This window comes from Amblyomma mixtum, chromosome 7, assembly GCF_055824585.1.
Source record: "Amblyomma mixtum isolate Tamu chromosome 7, ASM5582458v1, whole genome shotgun sequence".
Classification (NCBI taxonomy): Eukaryota; Metazoa; Arthropoda; class Arachnida; order Ixodida; family Ixodidae; genus Amblyomma; species Amblyomma mixtum.
In genome coordinates, this window is record NC_143018.1 from 91,351,504 (window position 1) to 91,372,951 (window position 21,448).

Here is a 21,448-nt window from a genome sequence, read left to right on the forward strand (position 1 = left end):
TCCTACACACTTCTGCATGTTGCACTTGCCATGGCTTCAGCGCTGCTAAGCCAGTGCATGCCGCGACAATGTTGTGTGTCCTGTCGAGACATTGCAGATGCCTGCAACAAAGCATAAGCAAGGCCTGTAGCAGCGAGTCTGCTGCAAGGACCAGTTTTTTTCCTGCAGTGGCCACTTTAAATATGAAAGAGAGTGCACTGCTTGTCACTTTGCTTATGGAGGAGCTAGGACACCAAAAAAAATTTCTGCAGACACACATAAGACTGCTTACCAGCGAGAATGCCAAAGCATTAAAGTGCACAGTCATGCTATGTTGCAGAATGACGAGTCATGAGTGCAAGGCATGACTACGCAACTTTGTACAAACTCTGCACACCTTATGTTACTAGTAAAGTGCTGAGTCATGCTACACTTCAGAATGATTAGGAGTCAAAACTATGACTACCTAAACTTTGTACAAACTATACACCTTACATTACAAATAAGTGCAAAATGACTATGACAAGTCATGGCTTTCAAAGGTTATAGTACGTTACGTTTCACATTTCACTCGAATGCCCGCAAAGGCTACCTCTGCAGATCTGTCGCACTAGACCAAGCCCATTGAAATCTTCATGGTTCCTTTAAAAAACGTGCATGTCATCGCTGTTTTTGTGCACAAAACCACGTGCAAGTTTCCCCAGGTGAGTGTAAGCCCGTAAATAAAAAAAAAGAACGCGCTTTGTGTTTACAAACTTAAAATGCGCGCACTCAAAAAGTCAATAAACTGAAACTTTTCAATCGGTAATCTAAGCGCGCGACTGCATCCCGCTTTGGCCCTTTATTGCTTTAATCACAAAGTGCGTGCATGCAGACTTCGTTTCTTACCTTTATTAGAGTCGAAGACTAGATTCTCCACCTCTTCCTCGAAGTCGTGGTGCCGTCGCAGGTCACGAAGGGCGACAAAATGCTTCGGACGTAAGTCGCACAAGAACGGCCGTGCCTTATTACATGTTGTGTTGTGACTGGGAGAAGGATGCATGGGCCTGCCTACTGGCTGGAGCCGAGCCGCTGCCGCGTGCAGATAGAGGAGAGATCAGAGGAAAGAGAAAAAGAAAAGATGCGTCGCAGCAACAACCGCGTCCTTCCCCATGAATATCCTTGATGGGTGTTTTTAAATTACTAGTATTGAAGAACGCCTTGTCGCAAACCGCTGAAGCAACGCCATCGCACGTGCCCGTCTCCATGCTCAAGGCAAAAAAATAAAAAAAAAGCAAGCGAGCAAGAAATGCACCTTGGGATACCTTGGGATATTGAGCAAGGATTTTCAAGAAGAGTTGAGATTTTCCCTGTCGGTTGAAGCGCAGTGTTCCCCAAAAGTCCCCACAGAGTGACGTAGAGTAGAGCAGTGACGTCTGTTCTCGGTTGGCCAATCGCAACGAGGATCACCTTCCTCTGAATACGCCCTCCGCGGACCGATTCCCGTCATCTCATCGCTCTCTTTGGCTCGGGCATGTTCCGGAGGGCGTATTCAGAGGAAGGTGATCCTCGTTGCGATTGGCCAACCGAGAACAGACGTCACTGCTCTACTCTACGTCACTCTGTGGGGACTTTTGGGGAACACTGCGCTTCAACCGACAGGGAAAATCTCAACTCTTCTTGAAAATCCTTGCTCAATATCCCAAGGTATCCCAAGGTGCATTTCTTGCTCGCTTGCTTTTTTTTTATTTTTTTGCCTTGAGCATGGAGACGGGCACGTGCGATGGCGTTGCTTCAGCGGTTTGCGACAAGGCGTTCTTCAATACTAGTAATTTAAAAACACCCATCAAGGATATTCATGGGGAAGGACGCGGTTGTTGCTGCGACGCATCTTTTCTTTTTCTCTTTCCTCTGATCTCTCCTCTATCTGCACGCGGCAGCGGCTCGGCTCCAGCCAGTAGGCAGGCCCATGCATCCTTCTCCCAGTCACAACACAACATGTAATAAGGCACGGCCGTTCTTGTGCGACTTACGTCCGAAGCATTTTGTCGCCCTTCGTGACCTGCGACGGCACCACGACTTCGAGGAAGAGGTGGAGAATCTAGTCTTCGACTCTAATAAAGGTAAGAAACGAAGTCTGCATGCACGCACTTTGTGATTAAAGCAATAAAGGGCCAAAGCGGGATGCAGTCGCGCGCTTAGATTACCGATTGAAAAGTTTCAGTTTATTGACTTTTTGAGTGCGCGCATTTTAAGTTTGTAAACACAAAGCGCGTTCTTTTTTTTTATTTACGGGCTTACACTCACCTGGGGAAACTTGCACGTGGTTTTGTGCACAAAAACAGCGATGACATGCACGTTTTTTAAAGGAACCATGAAGATTTCAATGGGCTTGGTCTAGTGCGACAGATCTGCAGAGGTAGCCTTTGCGGGCATTCGAGTGAAATGTGAAACGTAACGTACTATAACCTTTGAAAGCCATGACTTGTCATAGTCATTTTGCACTTATTTGTAATGTAAGGTGTATAGTTTGTACAAAGTTTAGGTAGTCATAGTTTTGACTCCTAATCATTCTGAAGTGTAGCATGACTCAGCACTTTACTAGTAACATAAGGTGTGCAGAGTTTGTACAAAGTTGCGTAGTCATGCCTTGCACTCATGACTCGTCATTCTGCAACATAGCATGACTGTGCACTTTAATGCTTTGGCATTCTCGCTGGTAAGCAGTCTTATGTGTGTCTGCAGAAATTTTTTTTGGTGTCCTAGCTCCTCCATAAGCAAAGTGACAAGCAGTGCACTCTCTTTCATATTTAAAGTGGCCACTGCAGGAAAAAAACTGGTCCTTGCAGCAGACTCGCTGCTACAGGCCTTGCTTATGCTTTGTTGCAGGCATCTGCAATGTCTCGACAGGACACACAACATTGTCGCGGCATGCACTGGCTTAGCAGCGCTGAAGCCATGGCAAGTGCAACATGCAGAAGTGTGTAGGAAGAATGCCCAGCATTGTTCTGCCTTTAGAAGTCAACAGCGCTGACCTGAATTTGTGGTCAAAGGACAGGGCCATGTAAAAGGTTGCTGTGCAGGAATGAGTTTTTGCAGGGTGTAGTAAAATTGAAATACTTCCATGTAACAGTCCGTGTAATAACTTAACCTGAACTTAATAATTTTCTCCAAAAATTGTTCCCCATGCGCTATAGCAGGAAAAAACAGTAAGCGAATGACTGATAAATTTTTAACAATAAAAAAGCTGGGAAATGCAGTTCTGCACTGCAGGCAAAAGGCTAAAAATGTGAAGCTAAATCTGTGATTGTCATGCGCACTTGGCAGAGGCAGAGCGCCAGTAGTAGTGCGAGAGTACTGCATATGTGCCCACTCCATAGCACATGCATTTTTCATTAGTGTATGTAAAAAGTACAAACTTTAATTTGGCCTTGCTTTTCAAAAAATGAAAGTAGTGTGATACACAAAAAATTGACAGAGAAGTTTTGCCGAAATTTTATAAACGTGCAAAAGCAGAATTTCATGAACATTGCCTTGTCTTGTTACTTTACTGTTGGCTTTCTAAGGATGCCTTATGCCGTTATTCATGTGCTATCATTGTGTACACGTTTTTATCAAAATGGAGCCCACCTTTGTTCACGCCTCAATTTTTAAAAATTTCTTTTTAGTCATGAGTGGTCATGGACTTAACATCATATGTTGGCATCGTGTCATAACTATGTTGCAATGCTGCTGTGAGGCTGTGGTTGCTATGTCGCCGTTGCTATGCTCTTGGCACAAACCCACATACACATCGCAGGATCTTGCTCGGGGTTTACCGTTCGGAATTGTGCTTTCACACTAATAATTAACTAATACTATGTGGAGTGCTTAGTTATGTTTACAATCTTTCTGTTTCAGGATTTTGCGCCTGGAAAGACGGAGAAGAAAGCAAAACTTGCTGCCATTTTATAGCTTCTACAGGAAAGAAGGAATGTGCACCAAGGGTTTTTAAACGCTACCTGCACTGCCACCATTCCGGCTCGTACGAAGAGCTTCCTATAGAACAGCGCCAAAGGCAGGAAAAGGGGCAAGGAAGCTGCAAAATCAGCAAGCACTGCTTTGCTACTCTAGAGGTCATGGAGAAAGAGGGCAAGGTATATGTAGTGTTTCAAAAGAAACACTACGGACACTTCAATGAGGCCTGCCACCAAAGGCTGTCCCAGGATGATGCCAGAGGGCTTGCAGGTTAGCCACTCCTCTTGTACAAAGCATTTGTGCATGCTGTGTTGACTGTACCGGAATGTGAAAACGTTTAGAAGCTACACTCCACCAACCTTTCATAAATGGGAGACGAAAGTGCAATAGAAATGTATTTTAGGGGGAAGATATTGCTCATTAACTCGAGTGATCATTTCAATGATTTTTATTCTTCTGCGATGCATCTATGGCACAAAAGAGGTGGGACAACACGAAAATGCCTATTGTAAAGTGGGAGAAGGCATGTCCCACAAAACGAGGGGGCGGAAGAAGTTATAGTAGGGCACAGCTTAAGAACCCAGTGGCCAATGCCCCTCAAAGGAAGCCTGCCATCCAATGGCGTCGACCGATTCTCATGATGTCATGGTTAATCCTAGGGGGTAGCACTGCAGGAGGGTGGCAGATGAAAGGGGATTAGTTATGGCTTTAATTGGGTTAACTGATGAAAATCAGCTGACGCCATTGACTGGGGGGGTCTTCTTTAAGGGCCATCTGCCACTTCGTTCTCGAGTTGTATTTGACTGTAGTGCAATTCACTTGAGCCTACTTGGTCGCATCGAAGGGTGAAAAACAATTGATCCACGGCACATTGCATGCACAGCACAGTCTGTACGAACTTCATGCCGTTTAGTTTAGAGATGCTTTGTGGAAGGGGTCCAGTCTTTCAAACTGAACATAATTAGGAATGTCGTCTAGCACTGAACTACTCCAATGTCTGTTCTTTTGTTTTTCTGCTGGTTTCATTGACTATCCTAGGTCTGTCGCTCAATCGGCTGACGTTGAACTTCATCCGTAAGAAGTCGGCTTGAGCTCTATGAAACGTGTCTTGAATGACTGACAGTTGCACTCGATGCTAGCCTCTTTTTTTGGCTGCCTGTCAAAAGCGTAGGCATTTTGTTGCTGATCAAAGCAACGCCACCAGTCTAATGGTTGTATAAGGGCCATGTTTTTTCTCATAAGACAGATCGTCTGCAGTGAACTTTCATTAATTAGAATTATTCGGCTGTTTTGGCACTTCATCAGTAACTCTCGCAGGAACGGCTGTGGTTTGAGTGTTCAGCTACTAAGCTGGAGTACCCGGGTTAGAACCCGGCTGCGGCAGCTGAGTTTCGATGGAGGCAAGAGGTGCCCACGTGCTGCGCAGTGTCAGTGCCCAAAGATCCCCAGGCGGTCGAAATTATTACGGAGCCCTCCACTACAGCACCTCTTTCTCTCTTGCTTCTTTCACTCCTTCTTTCCTTCATGACATGGTTGAGGCAGTTACTGCACCATTTCCTTTCCTCAAAAACCACTAACATAAAACACAAGCCTGCACAAAAGTTGAAATCGCAAAAAAAAAAAAAATGAACAAGCAGCATTTATATTTCAGTTTATGTATGACTGGCATGCCCTCCAATTGTCTCTGATTTAGCAGCAGTCATTCAGGTGTTGAAACTGAAACAGCATGAGAAAAATATTCACTTAGAAATTATTCACCTGGCGTAAGTGAATTCTACATTGTGACTCGTGCACACTATTGTCTTGTGCACAAGTCCAAAGAAACAAAGTTCGCGTTCAAAAATTTGGTGTCTCTACTCCTTTAAAGGTTGCTGTCAGGCGAATCGGTGCATTTTTTGAATATGCAGAATGAAATGGGACAGGATGAGAAGCACATGTCCTTATTCTTTTCTTGTCCACATTTTCAGTGCTGTTATATTCCGCATTTATAACACGCTGTATATAACTTCCCTGTTTTGCATTGCAGTATGCAAGTTTAAACACTCAAGCTCATAAAAATAAAGTCCATCTGGCTTTGAAACAACCATTTTGTTGTGTGCTTTGCAGTGCCACAAAAGTGAAATGAAAGTAAGATGAACTGTGTGTCACCTGCGAAAAGGAACAAAGTGGAAGACGAAGGAATCCGACCAGAAGTATTTGTCACTTTATTACATGGCTGTAGGCAGATGAACCAGAGATGTTAACAGTTTTTTTCTGTACCATTTTCAGGCCGGTTAGCAGAAGGAATGCCAGAAAAAACCATCGTGCACAAACATCCGAGCAGGTACAAGTGGATCAAGCCCACGGATGCAACTTGTGACCACTAAGGACCTCCGTAACATTGCAGATAAGTTTAGGATTGGAAAAACAGAGCAGAGAGATCCAGACGATTTTAAGAGTGTTGAATTATGGGTCGAAAAAATGAGGGCAAAAAATGAGTCGCCACTGTTGTATCACAGGAAGAAGGGTGACCCCAACAGTCATGATGGTGACTTTGAGCTAGCATTAATGATGTTCCCACAACGAGAGCTCCTTTATGAATTGGGGGCAGCGAAACTGTGCACTGACTCCACCCATGGCATAAATAAGTACTAACTCCAACTGACAACCCTGCTCACAATTTCTCAAGATGCCTTTGGTATCCCGTGTGCCTACTTGATTTCAAAAAGGGTGAACACGGGCACTGTGGTGAGGTTTTTCGAGGCCATCAAAGAAAAAAACACAATACCATGTCAGGCATTTATGTCTGATGATGCCCCTGTTTATGGCAGTGCATGGGAGCAGGTGATGGGTCCCTTGAGGAGTCGACTGCTTTGCAGCTGGCAGGTGCTACACAACTGGAGCACGCACCTGAATACAGTCACAAACAAGGACTGCAGGAGTACAACAAGGGACATGCTGCACATTCTGATGAAGTGGACAGATGAGACTGAGTCTCAACAGTTGCTCCCTGCACTTCTTGGTATCCACTCCAAAGAGCATCAGCTTAATTGCCTTTGGCTTTGTCAGAAATTTTGAGAAAACATACGCAAAGAGGGCATGTCAGTGGGCTTACTGCTATCGGCAGTACATTGGATTAACAACAAATAATCACTTGGAGTCAAGGCACTGAAGTACTCTCACTTTGGTGGCAAGGTAAATGGGTGATTGGATACATTAATCAAAGTACTCTTCAATTTCACATCCGAAAAACTTTACAACAGGTGTCAAAGGAGGAGCAGACCACCGCAAATCTGCCCTATTTAGGAAACATAAAGTGGGGATTGAGCTTTCTAAGTCCAGTACTGAGAGAGTGGGAGATGGCCAGTGGCATGTAAAGTCACAAAGTTTGGTGAACTTCAAGCACACAGTGGAAAGAACTAGCAAATCGTGCAGTGGCTGTGAGCTTCATTGTGAGCAGTGCGAGGCTTGCCACAACATGTACACAAGTACGTGTTGACCATGCAACGCATGTGCACATGTGCAAGCACGTGCATGCTGTTGCTATAATGGAGCTACACTCGTGTCAGATGCAGAGCAGCCAGAAAGTAGCATTTGACTGTGCTGGCATTTGTAGGCCCTGCCAGCTGAAGATGGCAGATTTCAGGTGAGGGATTAGGATTATGTTATGAGCTAGTTGGCAGGCTATTCTGACAAAGTGCTTTAGCATAGCAAGCTCAAGACACAGCAGGGAAGAGGAGTGCCATTTGCTAATTTTCTTGAAGCCCACATGGTCATGAGAAAGGTGCGCCATCATATCCCATATCAAGCAGCACCATTGAGGGTGCACTACAGGCCTCTGGTATTTCTTTTCTAGTCATTCCTTTTTCCCGAAACTTTCCTCCTAGGAATGGAGAACTCATCCCGCCACGGCGCCTCAGTGGCTCTGGCGTTCTTAGACTGCTTACACGAAGGCTGTGTGTTTGATCCGGCCATAGCGGCCACATTTCAGTGGAGGCAAAATACAAAGATGGCCATGTGCTGTGCAAAGTCAGCGTGCATTAAAGGGCCCCAGGTGGTGTAAATTAATCCAGAGACCTCCATTATGGTGTCCCTCATAGCCCATGTGCCGCTCCCGAATGTTAAACCCGACAATTAAGAAATTGAGATATTTCAGGCCCCTCATTCCCTACTCAGAATCTGCTTGTGTGAGTACGCCCTCTCTGGCACTGCTCAACAGAGAACTTCTGACAATTGGCAAACATTTTTCATCTTTGGGAAATTAGTGCACTCATTTTCTTGTTCATACCTGCCTTGCATTCACTATAATTTTATTTCTTCGTCATCCCTGCTTGATTTCATTTTGTCTGCATGTGATGCACTCATAGAGGCATGCGCTCTTCAATAAAATTAGTATGAAGTGTCGCTCCATGCTGCATTCCTCTTTGTTGCGTCGTGCTGTCACAGTGCACCGCCCTTTTAGGACATCTTGAGAAAAACAGCGCTTGCAGACAAAGGACCAGAACAAGGACACACACAAAAAAAAACAGCGCAGTTGTGTGTCCTTCTCGTTTCCTTTGTCTGCAAGTGCTGTTTTTCTCAAGATGTACCCCGACCAACTCGCCCAGCAACACACCTTGCCTTTTAGGACAGTTGACAATATGTGAGTGAAGTTCGCGGTGCTGTAGTTTGTTTACTGCATCCGGTCGCGTAGTGGAATGCCCATTATGTGCTTTTCTTGGGCCCTCCGCACAACCGCACAGAAAGGGGTCAGTGAACCCAGCGGGAGAAGGGAGGCGCCGAATGGCGGGGGATTACAGGAGACTTCAAACTCCCCTCATGGACTGAGTCGTTAGGCGGCATCCTGTGTGCACGTGTGTCCGGCGAGGCTGACCCGCGCCACAGTGCGTGGCTCTTTGTACCATGTCTGCAGCGGCATGCTTTGACATATTGTCACGCTAGCTGCAGGCATGAGGAGCGACGACGAGAAACAGATGAGTTGAAATGGCGTTCCTCGAACTTGGCGGCAACCGGACGTTGGGAAAGCGAGTGTTCGCGAAGCTCGCAGCGGGAAAGCATAATTATCCGAAATCGTGATGGTGGAAAGTGTGCATATGTGTACAGTGTCGCGATGAGTTACCTTCTTTCCCCAACTGCCGATTGGTGGTATTTTCCTTTCCCCAATAGGTTATTGGGTGGATGTTTGTATATTACTTGATTGGTTATTCTCCCACCGAGGGCGGGGACATAGGATTTAAAACCCGCTGCTTCGGCAGGACCGAGGGCTGGTTTCGTCACCTAGAACTGCGAGCCAGTCAAGTGTAAATATGTTCTCTCCTTGCTTGTATCTTCCTTTGTGCTTTTAATTGTTATTAAGCATTAACCTCTCCGCTCGAGGTATCTGACAGTTGAGAAAGAATCCAACTGGCGCAGTCGCGACAGGATTTGCTATGTCTTCCTGCTCGAGGTATCTGACGGAGGGGCGGAGGATCAAGTCGGTGGACAAGCTGCAGAGCGGTACGTCCTAAAGGAGGAACGTCAACGTCATAGAGCGACGTTGAAAGCTTCATGAGACTGCTGGTCATTGTCAACGGGACGTAGGAGGCTCAAGTCGGCGAGGAGCTGAAGGAGCCAGGCGACCGACGTGTCGTGGAGGTGCCTAGTCCGTGAGCTGCGGAAGGAACCAGGCGTCCCCGTTGAGGTTCAAGAGAAGAACCAGGAGACCAGCAAGTCAAACGAGGCAGGACAAGTCAGCGAGCTGCTGTGAGAGCCGGGGCTCAACTCAACTCATCCGCATCAAGGAGCCCGCTGTCGTCACTCAGGGCGACGTGACTACCGTGGCAGAGGAAAGCAACCTGCGAGGTAGGAGACCTTTCTGCTTCCTCCGAATTCACCATGTCGGTGTAGTGTTTTCGTGCTATAAATGATAGCACGGAAAAGGGAGATGGCTGCCGTACGGTATAATTGGGAGGGCAAGATGCGATGTTTGGAGATTGAGGAGGCAGAAAAGCTGCTTGAAATTGAGAATTTGAAACTCATAATTGAGCGAGAAAAGATAAAGCTCGCACAGATGCAGTTGAAAGTAGGACAGGGAACGAAAGCTGGTAGCGAGATGTTATTCGCTGCAGTTCAATGTTTTCACTGCATGGAATTTGGGCATCTAATGATTGACTGTCCGAAATCGAAGCGAGAACAGCATGTTCCCGTATCGAGAATGACCTGTGTGCCAGTGGCTATAGGTGTGAAAGCTGCAGCGGTTAGGCAGCAGGGCCCAACCGTGTGTGCCGTGCCAGGAGAGATGGCTGAGGGCATAGGGGCGTTAGTCGCGCCTTTGAAGCGCTGCTTGTCAGAGCAAGCTGAGACAGAGGAGACCCAGGAGGCACACGAGTGTTTTGTTTGTGAACAGGAGTTCAGTATTGAGCCAGAACAGGTTGGCGCAAACTCTGGGGCAGCTGTAACGAAAGGCGAAGGTAACCTGGCTGCCAAAGATGAATCGGTTAGCCAGCCGGAGCTGACACTCTGCGCAGTGGCAGCAGATGTAGATGATGGTGTAGCGAAGTTGGTAACACCTGAGACGCACTCGCTGTTAGAGCAGACAGAAAGAGAGCGGCTACATCAAGAAATTGAGAGAGCTGATTTGGAAAAGCCTTTCAAAATTCGAGACAAATATGAGACGCCGGTAGAGCTTGAGGCCAATTCGGTAGCTGCAAAAGTTTCTGCAGCAGATTGTGAGCTATCAACGAGCGATGAGGCTGCATTTGATGCCGAGAAAGGAAGGAATGCGTGTTTGTTCGCTGCAATGGTTTTCGAAGCTGATAAGGAACTGCAGGATTGGGATAATGCATCTGTCCCTGTGGGTATCAGCGTGGAGGAGACACAGTATGTTTCATTGCCAGAAGTGCGGCAGCAAGCTGGTGAAGGCAGTTGTCAGAAAAGGCGTGACGGCACGATTGTCTTTGAAGCGAACGTCTCTGGGCAGTTGTACGAAGAGCTAGGGCTACTTGAATCTCGTTGCAAAACTGCATGCGAAATAGCCGATGAGAGGCCTGAGCGAACTGTAAAATTGAAAGAAGTGGAGAATGCAGACGCGAGGGCAGCAGCAATCTTCGTAGCCCGCGGGGAGCAGGTGAGCTCTATTGCTCCGACGGTGGCGGCAGCCTTTAGAACCGGTGTTTTCCCGGATAATTCGGAATTTTGGACCAGTCTTCTGGACAAAGCCCAAAAGAAACAAGTTTTGTTTCGAGATGTAGGCGGCTAGAAGTAATTTCTGCCAGTTTGGGGCAACGATCTGACATGGTGAATTCTGGAATGTGCAGATTGGTCTCCAGCCTTGTGTGTGCGGGTTGAAATATCCGCTGTGTGCGCGCATGTGTGCGTGCTGGTGTACTGACCGGACAGCCGCGCATGTGTGCGTGTTGGTGGACTGACCGGACAGCCGACGTACGTGTGTGTGCGTGTGTATGTACTTTTGTTGTTGGACACCGTGGCTGAACTTTAATGTCCCACTGACAACAAGTGTCCGTGTGACATTCTTGGTTGGGAGGAGTGAAGTTCGCGGTGCTGTAGTTTGTTTACTGCATCCGGTCGCGTAGTGGAATGCCCATTATGTGCTTTTCTTGGGCCCTCCGCACAACCGCACAGAAAGGGGTCAGTGAACCCAGCGGGAGAAGGGAGGCGCCGAATGGCGGGGGATTACAGGAGACTTCAAACTCCCCTCATGGACTGAGTCGTTAGGCGGCATCCTGTGTGCACGTGTGTCCGGCGAGGCTGACCCGCGCCACAGTGCGTGGCTCTTTGTACCATGTCTGCAGCGGCATGCTTTGACATATTGTCACGCTAGCTGCAGGCATGAGGAGCGACGACGAGAAACAGATGAGTTGAAATGGCGTTCCTCGAACTTGGCGGCAACCGGACGTTGGGAAAGCGAGTGTTCGCGAAGCTCGCAGCGGGAAAGCATAATTATCCGAAATCGTGATGGTGGAAAGTGTGCATATGTGTACAGTGTCGCGATGAGTTACCTTCTTTCCCCAACTGCCGATTGGTGGTATTTTCCTTTCCCCAATAGGTTATTGGGTGGATGTTTGTATATTACTTGATTGGTTATTCTCCCACCGAGGGCGGGGACATAGGATTTAAAACCCGCTGCTTCGGCAGGACCGAGGGCTGGTTTCGTCACCTAGAACTGCGAGCCAGTCAAGTGTAAATATGTTTTCTCCTTGCTTGTATCCTCCTTTGTGCTTTTAATTGTTATAAAAGTTTAACCTCTCCAGAAGTGTCCTCTTGCAATGTGATTGAGCAAAACGAATCTTCAAGACGTCAAGAATCCTACAACAATCATCTTTAACCCAATTTCCCTCTACGAGATCAAGAGGGAATCTAACTATGTGGTTCCACAGTTCTGCAATGCATATGAGAAAAAGTATTCTTGACAAAAGGCTAAGCCGTAGCTGTCATCTTGCACACTGAAAGCTGCAGCGCAAAACTACTATTCATCTTATTTTGCAAAGAGAATACTGCTGCAACAGAAAAACAGTATTACTCATTTTTCAGAACATTGCTGGTGCAATTTGTGACACGAACTTATATTGCCATGGTAAACAGCCGTGAATAGCCTTCCCTCACATGATAAAGCACTTCATAAATGAACTTGCTTGGCTCTTACACAGTGTCTCTCCACCAGCCTTCCAAGCAATGAGCCTTCTGTTGTGAGATGGGAACACTGTGCCAACTTTGTTGCCTAGAAATTCTAAAATGCCCCTATTTGTCGAGAAGGCAGCTTAGATGAAACATATAGTGCCCAGTTAATGTCATTTCCTTTTTACTCATTAATGAAAAATGCTTCAAAGCCCAACTGCAACGAAATTATAATTTGGCTAGAATGCCTGTTAATGTGCTGGGTGTGTCATAAAACTAATCGTAACAAAGTTTCATGCTTCTGAGAAAACTGACACTGTTGCTACAAGTGTTTAAAAAGCTGTGTAGTAGACAACGTGGCATGTCCATATAGGCAGATACGGATACCCGAGTGCCATACGGCCTCATGTCTGGCCCATTGGGAATGAACAGATTAAGGACAGTGTAGAGTGAAAGGCTAGGGGCTAAAATGTGGCTTGGCAGTCATGGGTATGGTGCTGTGCCAAAGTTGTTAGGAATTTGTTTCAATCCTGCAGATGCTGATTTCTGTTTCCATTCCACGTTTTTGTACACCATATTTACTTAAATAATGGATGCATTTGCATAATAAATGCTTTCCCTACATCAATCATCAAAATCTGGGGAAAGTTCAACTGACCACACCATGTTTTACACCATGTAATAAATGCACCAAACTTACCATTTTAATTTTTTCCCACAAGAAACTGCATCCATGATGCAAGTAACTGCAGTATTACAGGTTACAGAATGAAGCACTGTCAGCTGTATTATGTGGCCGCAAGACTGCCTGGCGCCATGTGAAGAGGAATGCTCCCAAGGCTCATCACATCACATTTACTCCAGTATCCACATATGGCACCCGTTTCATCCTGCACGTCACATTCACCTCGGGCTGTTGATAGCCTGCCAGCTAGATTAAGAATGTCACAAATAAAATGTCTACCTAACTGAAAACTGTGGTTGTATATATCGGAGATTTTTATTGACTTGTGGCAGTCTACCTGGACAGGTTATGGTAATGCAAGGCAGCCCATTATGCACAGCATATGAGTGCATAGGCGCCACAACTTCGCATCTTTTCCAAGGGTTCATGTTTTGCACTATTGGGTGTGACCCGACCCATCTTTCCACAATCCTCGCGTAGTTAATAATAAAGTGCTCCTAATCCTTTTTTGACAGTCAAAATGTATTTTCCTAGGCATACTGGCAATCTGCAATTTGTATTTCTCCACAGATTTGGTACTTCTGAGAAGTTGGACGGTCATTTTATAAATGATATATTTTTAATAAGCTAGCAGATACTATTCTTGATTTAAACATTTGCAGGCATATATACGCTGCCATTGTTTGCCTTGATAAATACTGTGTCCATTGTGTAATCATAGTACAAACACGTTAATAGATTCTAAAGGATGTTAATGCTGCTTAATTACGCTGTACAAGCCCAGCTGTGGCTTTGGAAAGCTGCCCTTCCTTGGACTCTGACATTAAATACAACTTGTACTTGGGAAAGACTAATCTTACTGTGAGTGTAACGACAAAATTAAACAAATTCCATTAGACGCTGGTATGACCCCGCCTGCGGCAGTTGTATTCCGATGGTGACACACAACAGGCCCAGATGCTGTGCGATGTCGGAGCACGTTAAGGGCCACTGTTGGTCGAAATTACTGGATCCCTCCACTGTGGCGTCCCTCATAGCCTGAGTCGCTTTGGGACGTTAAACCTCGTAAGCCAAAGTTAGCATTATGTTCCTGCCGGACCGAGCAGCCACTGACAGGGTAAGACTGTACGAATGGGTACCATCAATCACTACGTGACACCCCCACTCCACTCACCCGATGAAATCCCATCCATCACTGACACATCCACTCCACCCTTCGACTCAGATTTGCAACCGCTTGCCAACCGCCTCCTCCCGCCCTCTCTTCTTCCCTCTTCCCTGCAATTTCGTGAAGGTGGATTTCACTCCCTCCACTCTGTCACCTGAGGCTTCAGACCGACGGATTATTCCAACATGGGGGGTTCTGATGCTGATGCACTAAAATGATATTTTTGAAAGACAGCTACAGTTTGTTACATGTTAAGGAAAATAGTACTCGCTGTACCATGCAAAATGCGAGATCATTCCCTGGTGTGCACACACTGCATCACAAGGAAGTACATTTGGCACCTAAATTGAAATGTGCAGTATAGCGAGCAGTTAGCACCAGGTGCCATACACAGACACGAGCACAAAATGGACACGCTTATTACCAGGCCCTCTCTGTGCAGCATGTCAATGTGGCTGGTTGCAATCAGCAGTGCATGTGCACCCTCCCTATACATAGTGCGAAGACTGCTTTTGAAGCTAAGGTTGGTCACATTGCAAAGAAATAAAGACAGCATGAACATGAGAACCGGACACACAGCACTGACAGAAATCTCGACAGTCGGTGCTGTGTGTCTGGTTCCCGTGTCGTCCCTTTCTGTTCGGCGACCAACCTTAACTAGAACAAACAACTTGCCCAAACCCTTGCTTTTGAAGCATTGCATGCAGTAAGTAGCACGCATTACAATGCACAGACTGAGCCATGTGTGTTATTGTATCAGCAGTAAACCACGTGCAAAAAAAAAAAAATCAACAGCCAATAACTACAGTCGGTAAAGCGAAATTTGAGCGCAGCTCTTCACATATTTTAGTTTTGCAGTATGCTGAAGTAAAGAATTCCAGAGAGCCACCTGCCCCAGCGAGAGGCAGTGATAGGTGACATTTGGCCCTGAGCACTTGGCTATCACATACTTTGTATAGACAAGTTCTGTCCCGCCTCATACGAACACCAAAACACTTTCTTGAATATCTTTTTCAATGAAGGCAAATACACTGGCTTACACAAACATCGAAATTACTTGCTATTACATCTTAATAAAGTGTTCAGTGTCACACTATTACGATGCTATATATCAATTTATGCATGCCAGCACATCATCTCTGGCTGAGAAAGATCTGACAAATCTTGCTTTTTGACAGTATGTGGGCACAGAGTCATTGATTGCAAAGACCAAATATGACTATACCAGCAGAACGAGAACTCAGAGGATTACCTTAGAACTCATGTGCCTTTGAAAACATGCAGTGAACATGGAAACAATTTTATTTTTAAGGTGCGCCGCCCAGCGTATGCACATGCGTTCAGTGCACTCTTTCTGCGCCATGAAGGACGACTCGGTCTCAAGAGCAGAAGTACACACTGCCAGTGCATTCCAGAACATTTAATTCAGATAGGTACTACATGAGACGTAAGCAACGTATCTATAGCGTTCGCACCGTGCAGCTTTATTGCTTCGCTCTGTCCCGAGCATTTTTCAGTCCACTGAGGTGGTTGCGAGCCACAGATGGGTTAGTCTTGCGATTATTCTGCCGGCAATTGCTTCTCTCTGTGATCTAGCAGATCTACGCCACCTCGCACCCACAACAGTCGTCAACTGGTACTGTCCAGATCAGTCTTGAAGGATCGAAGGCGGGCTGGAAACGACATGCTGCAATGTTCTCCAACCCTTGCATCACGAGAAAGTCAATGTGACGACATATCACAGCCCACGCACTGCATCGTGATGATTATAACAAGAGTTATATGCACAGATATTTTCCAGAATGAGCTGGAAACACCCAGATCAGGGACGCCAGTACTGGACGGCGCGGGCTTGCGTCCTGCTCACTCACCTTTAGGGACGCATGGGAGGTAAACACGCATTCCATAGGCGGTCTACTGGTCACAAACAAAAAAGGGGCAAATTTAAAGAACTACACACGCCACAAAGACGAGACACCGACGAATACTTCACTCGCAACAGCCGCCGACCACGATTCGAACGTACGTAAACAACCGCCATGTTGTTTTTTTTTCTTATTTGCTAACTGACTGTAGGGGGCGCTGTAAGAGCGCTAGCATCATCATCATCGCGCGTTCCCTCAAAGAAAAGTAAATCTAAATAGCCGAAACCAGCAATAAACTAGAAAAAAAAAGCATTAAACGTTAAAAATTGCAACATAAATAAGAAAGTCATTTATGCAGTTGACGAAAATCAACACACTCATTCAAAGGAAACGCCAACAAAATTGATTCATAAAAATAAAACGAAAATATAAATATGCATGTTTTCTTCTCCTTGGTTTTGACTAAAACTAGGACGTGCGATTATTTTTTGGCAGTTTTCTAAATCGGGTAGCTCAGTGCGACCATAAGAAATTTAAGGCAACAAAACTGAAAACGTAACAGGGGCACTTAAGGGTCAACATTGCATCGTCAACAATATGTACGCTTTCTCTCTTGTTGCTCATCCCAAGCTTATTAATTGAATGCATGTCAATTTGCTGTTTCAAAGCAGAACGGTCTTCTATCATTGTAGCGGATTGAACCGAACCAAATGTACTGTCATGAACAAAGCGGTCACATAACTTTCACTTATGCAGCTCAAACTCACATTATTTATTATTTGAGTGTAGTTTTAATGACATGAAACCACAAGTACCATTATAAAAGGTATTTTTCATCAGAGCACTTCGGATGGACTAGAAGCCTTACTCCCAACAGTGTACAATAAAGCCATTCACACAAATCATGTTGGCAGCAATGCTGAAACTGTGTGCGTCCACCTTACTTGAAACTGCAACGGATGCAAGACAGACAAAATTTTACCATTCAAAATCATAATGTGCCGAGATATTGCTGCAATCTTGAACGTAACCACGCTTGCCATTACAATCAAAATGACTCAACAGCACATGCAAACATGAGAATTTTTTCTTCACAGACATTTTGACACTACATTTAGTTCACTATTTATGCAACTTCCGTTTATTTACACGATGGACACGAATATTCACATGCACGCCAGTCTTAGCATGAGTGCCATGCGTACGTAATTGTCGATATGCACCCCGTCACACATTGTGCATTTGCACATAAAAATACTCATGAAAACTCAACAAGTGCTCAGCAATTACTGCAGCTTAAATGGTAAAGCACACAGAACACGTCAAAGTTATGGTATGGTATAGAATATGGGGTTTAACGTCCGAAGGCAACATGGGTTATGAGGAACGCCATAGTGCAGCGCTACGGATTAATTTTGACCACATGAGGCTCTTTATCGAGCACTGATGTCACTCAGTACACAGGCGCCTCGCATTTCGCCTCCACTGATAGGCAGCTGCCGCAACTGGGATCGAACCCGTCCTTGGGAACAGCAGCGGGCACCCTAACCACTCAGCTATTGCGGCGGGGCAACGGCTGACCACATTATAAGCAACCAAAAGTCCAGGTCTCTGCTTTATGTCTTACATGTTGCCTAGGTATCGTCTACTTTTACTATATCTGCAATCTAAAAATTAACGATAGACAACTTCCCCACTCCATCTAAATTACTATAATTGTCCCATGCCCTTCTTGGTTTGCTACACACTTTTTTTTTTTTTATTCGAGTAGTCTGCCGTGAGGCATAAGTTGAGAAAAGGGGGAGTGGAATGTAGGTTACAGAAAGTTAGAAGAAGGAGTGGAGACCAGTTTCGGCGAGGTACTCGCATAGGCTGCTGGTGAAGTGATTGTCCATAGTCCACTTCACATAGTCCCCGTCGTGGTTCCACCACAGGCCGACCTGATAATTTTTGGCTAGTTTTATCAAGGTGTCATACAAGTGTAACACCTGCCACAGTATGAATTGTGGATTCTAAGAGAAAAAAGAACTCACAAATTTTGCACTAATTTGAACAAAAATATTCAGCCAATATATGCACAACAGGCATACACCAATAACATTTCTACCGCAAAACCGTGAACCCACCGTACCGAGGGCCAGTAATAGAAAATCACTGGCCGCCGCAGTGCCTCAGAGGTTATGGTGCTTGGCTGCTGACCTGAAAGACGTGGGTTCGATCCCGCCTGTGGCGGTCGCATTTCGATGGAGGCAAAATTCTATAGACCCCTACAAAAATTCTATTAGTCACCCCTTGTCGTGCTAATATGCAGGTACCAATTATTTCTGTAACATACCTCTTATCATTTCTGTAATACCCATTACTAGGTCTTCAAGAAAATAATAACCTGAAATGTAGCAAAGAGCTGATGGTTGTCTTTTCATAGAACATTCTTCACAGCAGCTCTGCTTCTGAAAGGAGCACCTCATTCTTTGTGGACTCAACTAGTTTTCTTCTATTTTAATCACCATGAGGTCAGAGTACTCCAGTAACACTCTGACTCCTGATATGCTACACTCTAGTGAGCCAGTTTCACAACTCATAAAAGAATGATGAACTCAAAGGTCTGCCACAAACATTTCATGGGCTACATCTTTAATGGAGTAGAGAAACCAAATTTTTGGATGCACATTTCTCTTTACAGTGATGCACTAGGCAATGCTATACACAAGCCACCATGTGGATTTTAACTTTGTCAGCTAAATAATTTACAATTTAATTTTTTTTCTCGTGTCATCTGGTTTCGGTTTTTAACAGCCGAATGACTGCTCTGAAGTCAGATACATGTTCAGGTCACATGAGGCATGCAAAGAGAGATATAATCGCTGCCTGTTCACTTTATGTGACTCCAACTCTTAGACAGGTTTGTGTACGAGTTGATGCAAATAACAATGAACAAAGCTGCAACAATACTGCTGTCTTTGTATGCCTCACATGACCTGAACACATCCCTGACATCACAGTCGTCGTTCGGTTGTTTAAGCTAAAGCAGTGCAAGAGAAAAAATGCAATTATAAATATATTGCCTCTTGTCACAATCCATGCAGCTGTCTAGTCTTTCTAAAGTACTGCGCATCATTCTAACCGAAAGAAAGAACTAAAATTTTGTTGTCTCTACTCCTTTAATACCTACTGGGCCTTGACAATATAAAAAGCACCTAAACATATCAGCGAACTGAGCTGCCAACCTTCAAAAATGTATCCACAAGATCTTTTCACATTGTGCTTTTAAATATGTTGCCTCATACTCGTGATATACATATGTTCTGACTGTGCACATTACAAAAACAGTAATTCAGGAACCAGCAGACCCACCCATTCAGCAGCATGGCAAGCGAAGAATGAAAATTAGAATGCAGCTAGAAAGAAAAGGCACAGAGCTTTTTCAGACCTTCTAATTTGAATACTTCAAACTTATGTGGCCAACTGTAAATGTTTCCTTACTGAAATCCCACACTCCTTTAGACGTTTGCCATAAACCAGAGAAAAATTTGTGAAAATGCTTCCCTCTAAAAGGAACAACCAAATATAAGCAGACAAGCCATGTTTACATTTCATGCATTTTTAAGCTCTTCACTGTATGCAGAGAAGCATGTCACATGCATGGCGTGTTGATGTTTGGTTTATGCTGCTTCTTAACTTTATATTGAAAGGTCATGGCTACTCTTTTTTTGTGTGTGTGTCCATTGCCCCACAGAGCTCCCATCTATGGAGCAAGTTTATTTGCATTTAAAGGTCGCTTGCCTAGTCACTGCTGACTCCACACAAAACAGATTTTCCCCTCAAAACTGGCAACGTGCAGTAAAAGCAGGCGCGCAATTAATGTGACACCTCATACACTTCGTAATGATGCAGTGGCCTACATAAGGCCAAGCCAGCATGCTATTCATGTATGCGCACAAATTATATTCACTTATACAATGCTAATGTCAAAAAGAAACCCTTCTAGCTACAAATGTTAATGCAGCGCATTACGGCATGCATGGCATCCAACGTCCCTGTACAACATACTTTTACTAATAAGGGTAAAACAGTGCACCCTGCACAAGGATGAAGGAAGATGAGACAACACGCAGCATCTTCCTTATGCAGGTCTGCTGTTTTTGCCTTATTATGTCATACCAACTTGCCTATCAGTCTGTGTTTTTACTAACTGCTGCAGCAGAAAAAACAGCTGTGAAATTTGGAATGCATTCACGGCGTCTAGAAATTGAAGCTAAGAAAATGTAACACACAGAAAGTGCAAGAAACTGATCATCCGGAGTGTTTACGTTTCTCTCTGTGTTGTGTTTTACTTACCCTGCAATAACCCAACATAGTTCCCAAACAAACCCAAGGGCCACTCTGGCTACGCAGATGCTGACAGCCTAAGTCAAGCCTCCCACTTCATCACAAACCATTACAGAAATGACAGAGCAAGCAAAACAAGTTTCGGCCTTGTCTGGCTTTATTCCAATGCTGAACGTTACAAGAAATACACCAAGAACCACACGTTCTACTTAATGAATATAAACACTTCACCAAATAGATAAAAGAAAAGCAGCTTTCTAGATATTCAAAGGTTCGGTGGTGTGACCATACTACGCCATTTGCTAAACGCCTATCAGCGAAGAAAGCGGCGTACAGTTCATGTGGCACGATGCGTCGAGTTGCGTGAATTAAGTCTGTCCGTGGGCAACGCTACGGCGTCGTACAAAGCAGCTGTGGCCTACCGTGTGCTTTGCGCAACATGGGTGTCAACGCGAAGTAATCCATTACAGCTTGGCTAGTTGGTGGGTAGACACTGCAGGCATATCAAACATTATGACGGAAGATGTGTTGTCCTTTCAAAGGCTAGCGTGTATACGTCCATTCCGCCTTCCTTCCGCATTTTAATTTTTTTTTTTAGCATAGCTTGTCGCCGGTGGGCACACATGCAGGACTCCAGGAACATAGCATATATGTACCGCAACTGCCAAATGGCTCGCAGTACCCACCATTTTTATGCATACGAGCTCATCCTATCAGTACGTAGAGGTCAGAATCAGTTACGCGCAACACAAGGAAACATAATTTTCGACACTCATCCAATGCTTCAAAACATTGCCTCCTTCTAGAGGAGGCAATGTTCACACAACGAGATACAATACCGAAAGGTGCCGAAGAGAACTGAAGTGACCTCAAATTCAGTCAAGCACCGCCTTG

At 45.1% G+C, this 21,448-nt stretch overlaps 1 protein-coding gene across 3 annotated transcripts; it reads left to right on the top strand.

Annotated features, from left to right (window-relative positions):
* The first annotated feature begins 1,509 nt into the window (after positions 1-1,509).
* LOC149336824 (uncharacterized) lies at positions 1,510-13,482 on the top strand. Of its 3 annotated transcripts, XR_016284335.1 has the most exons (5): positions 1,513-2,081; positions 3,859-4,185; positions 6,022-6,107; positions 6,184-13,185; positions 13,268-13,482. XR_016284335.1 is itself a non-coding variant. In XM_089553153.1 (3 exons), exons 1-3 carry the CDS (start codon positions 1,928-1,930, stop codon positions 6,279-6,281), a joined length of 579 nt encoding a protein of 192 aa, XP_089409279.1. In that variant the 5' UTR covers positions 1,516-1,927; the 3' UTR covers positions 6,282-8,298. The 3 variants fall into 3 exon arrangements, 1 of the variants encoding a protein (XP_089409279.1); XR_016284334.1 differs by having other exon boundaries at positions 1,510-2,081; positions 3,859-6,107; XM_089553153.1 differs by lacking the exons at positions 6,022-6,107; positions 13,268-13,482 and having other exon boundaries at positions 1,516-2,081; positions 6,184-8,298.
* The last annotated feature ends 7,966 nt before the right edge of the window (positions 13,483-21,448 follow it).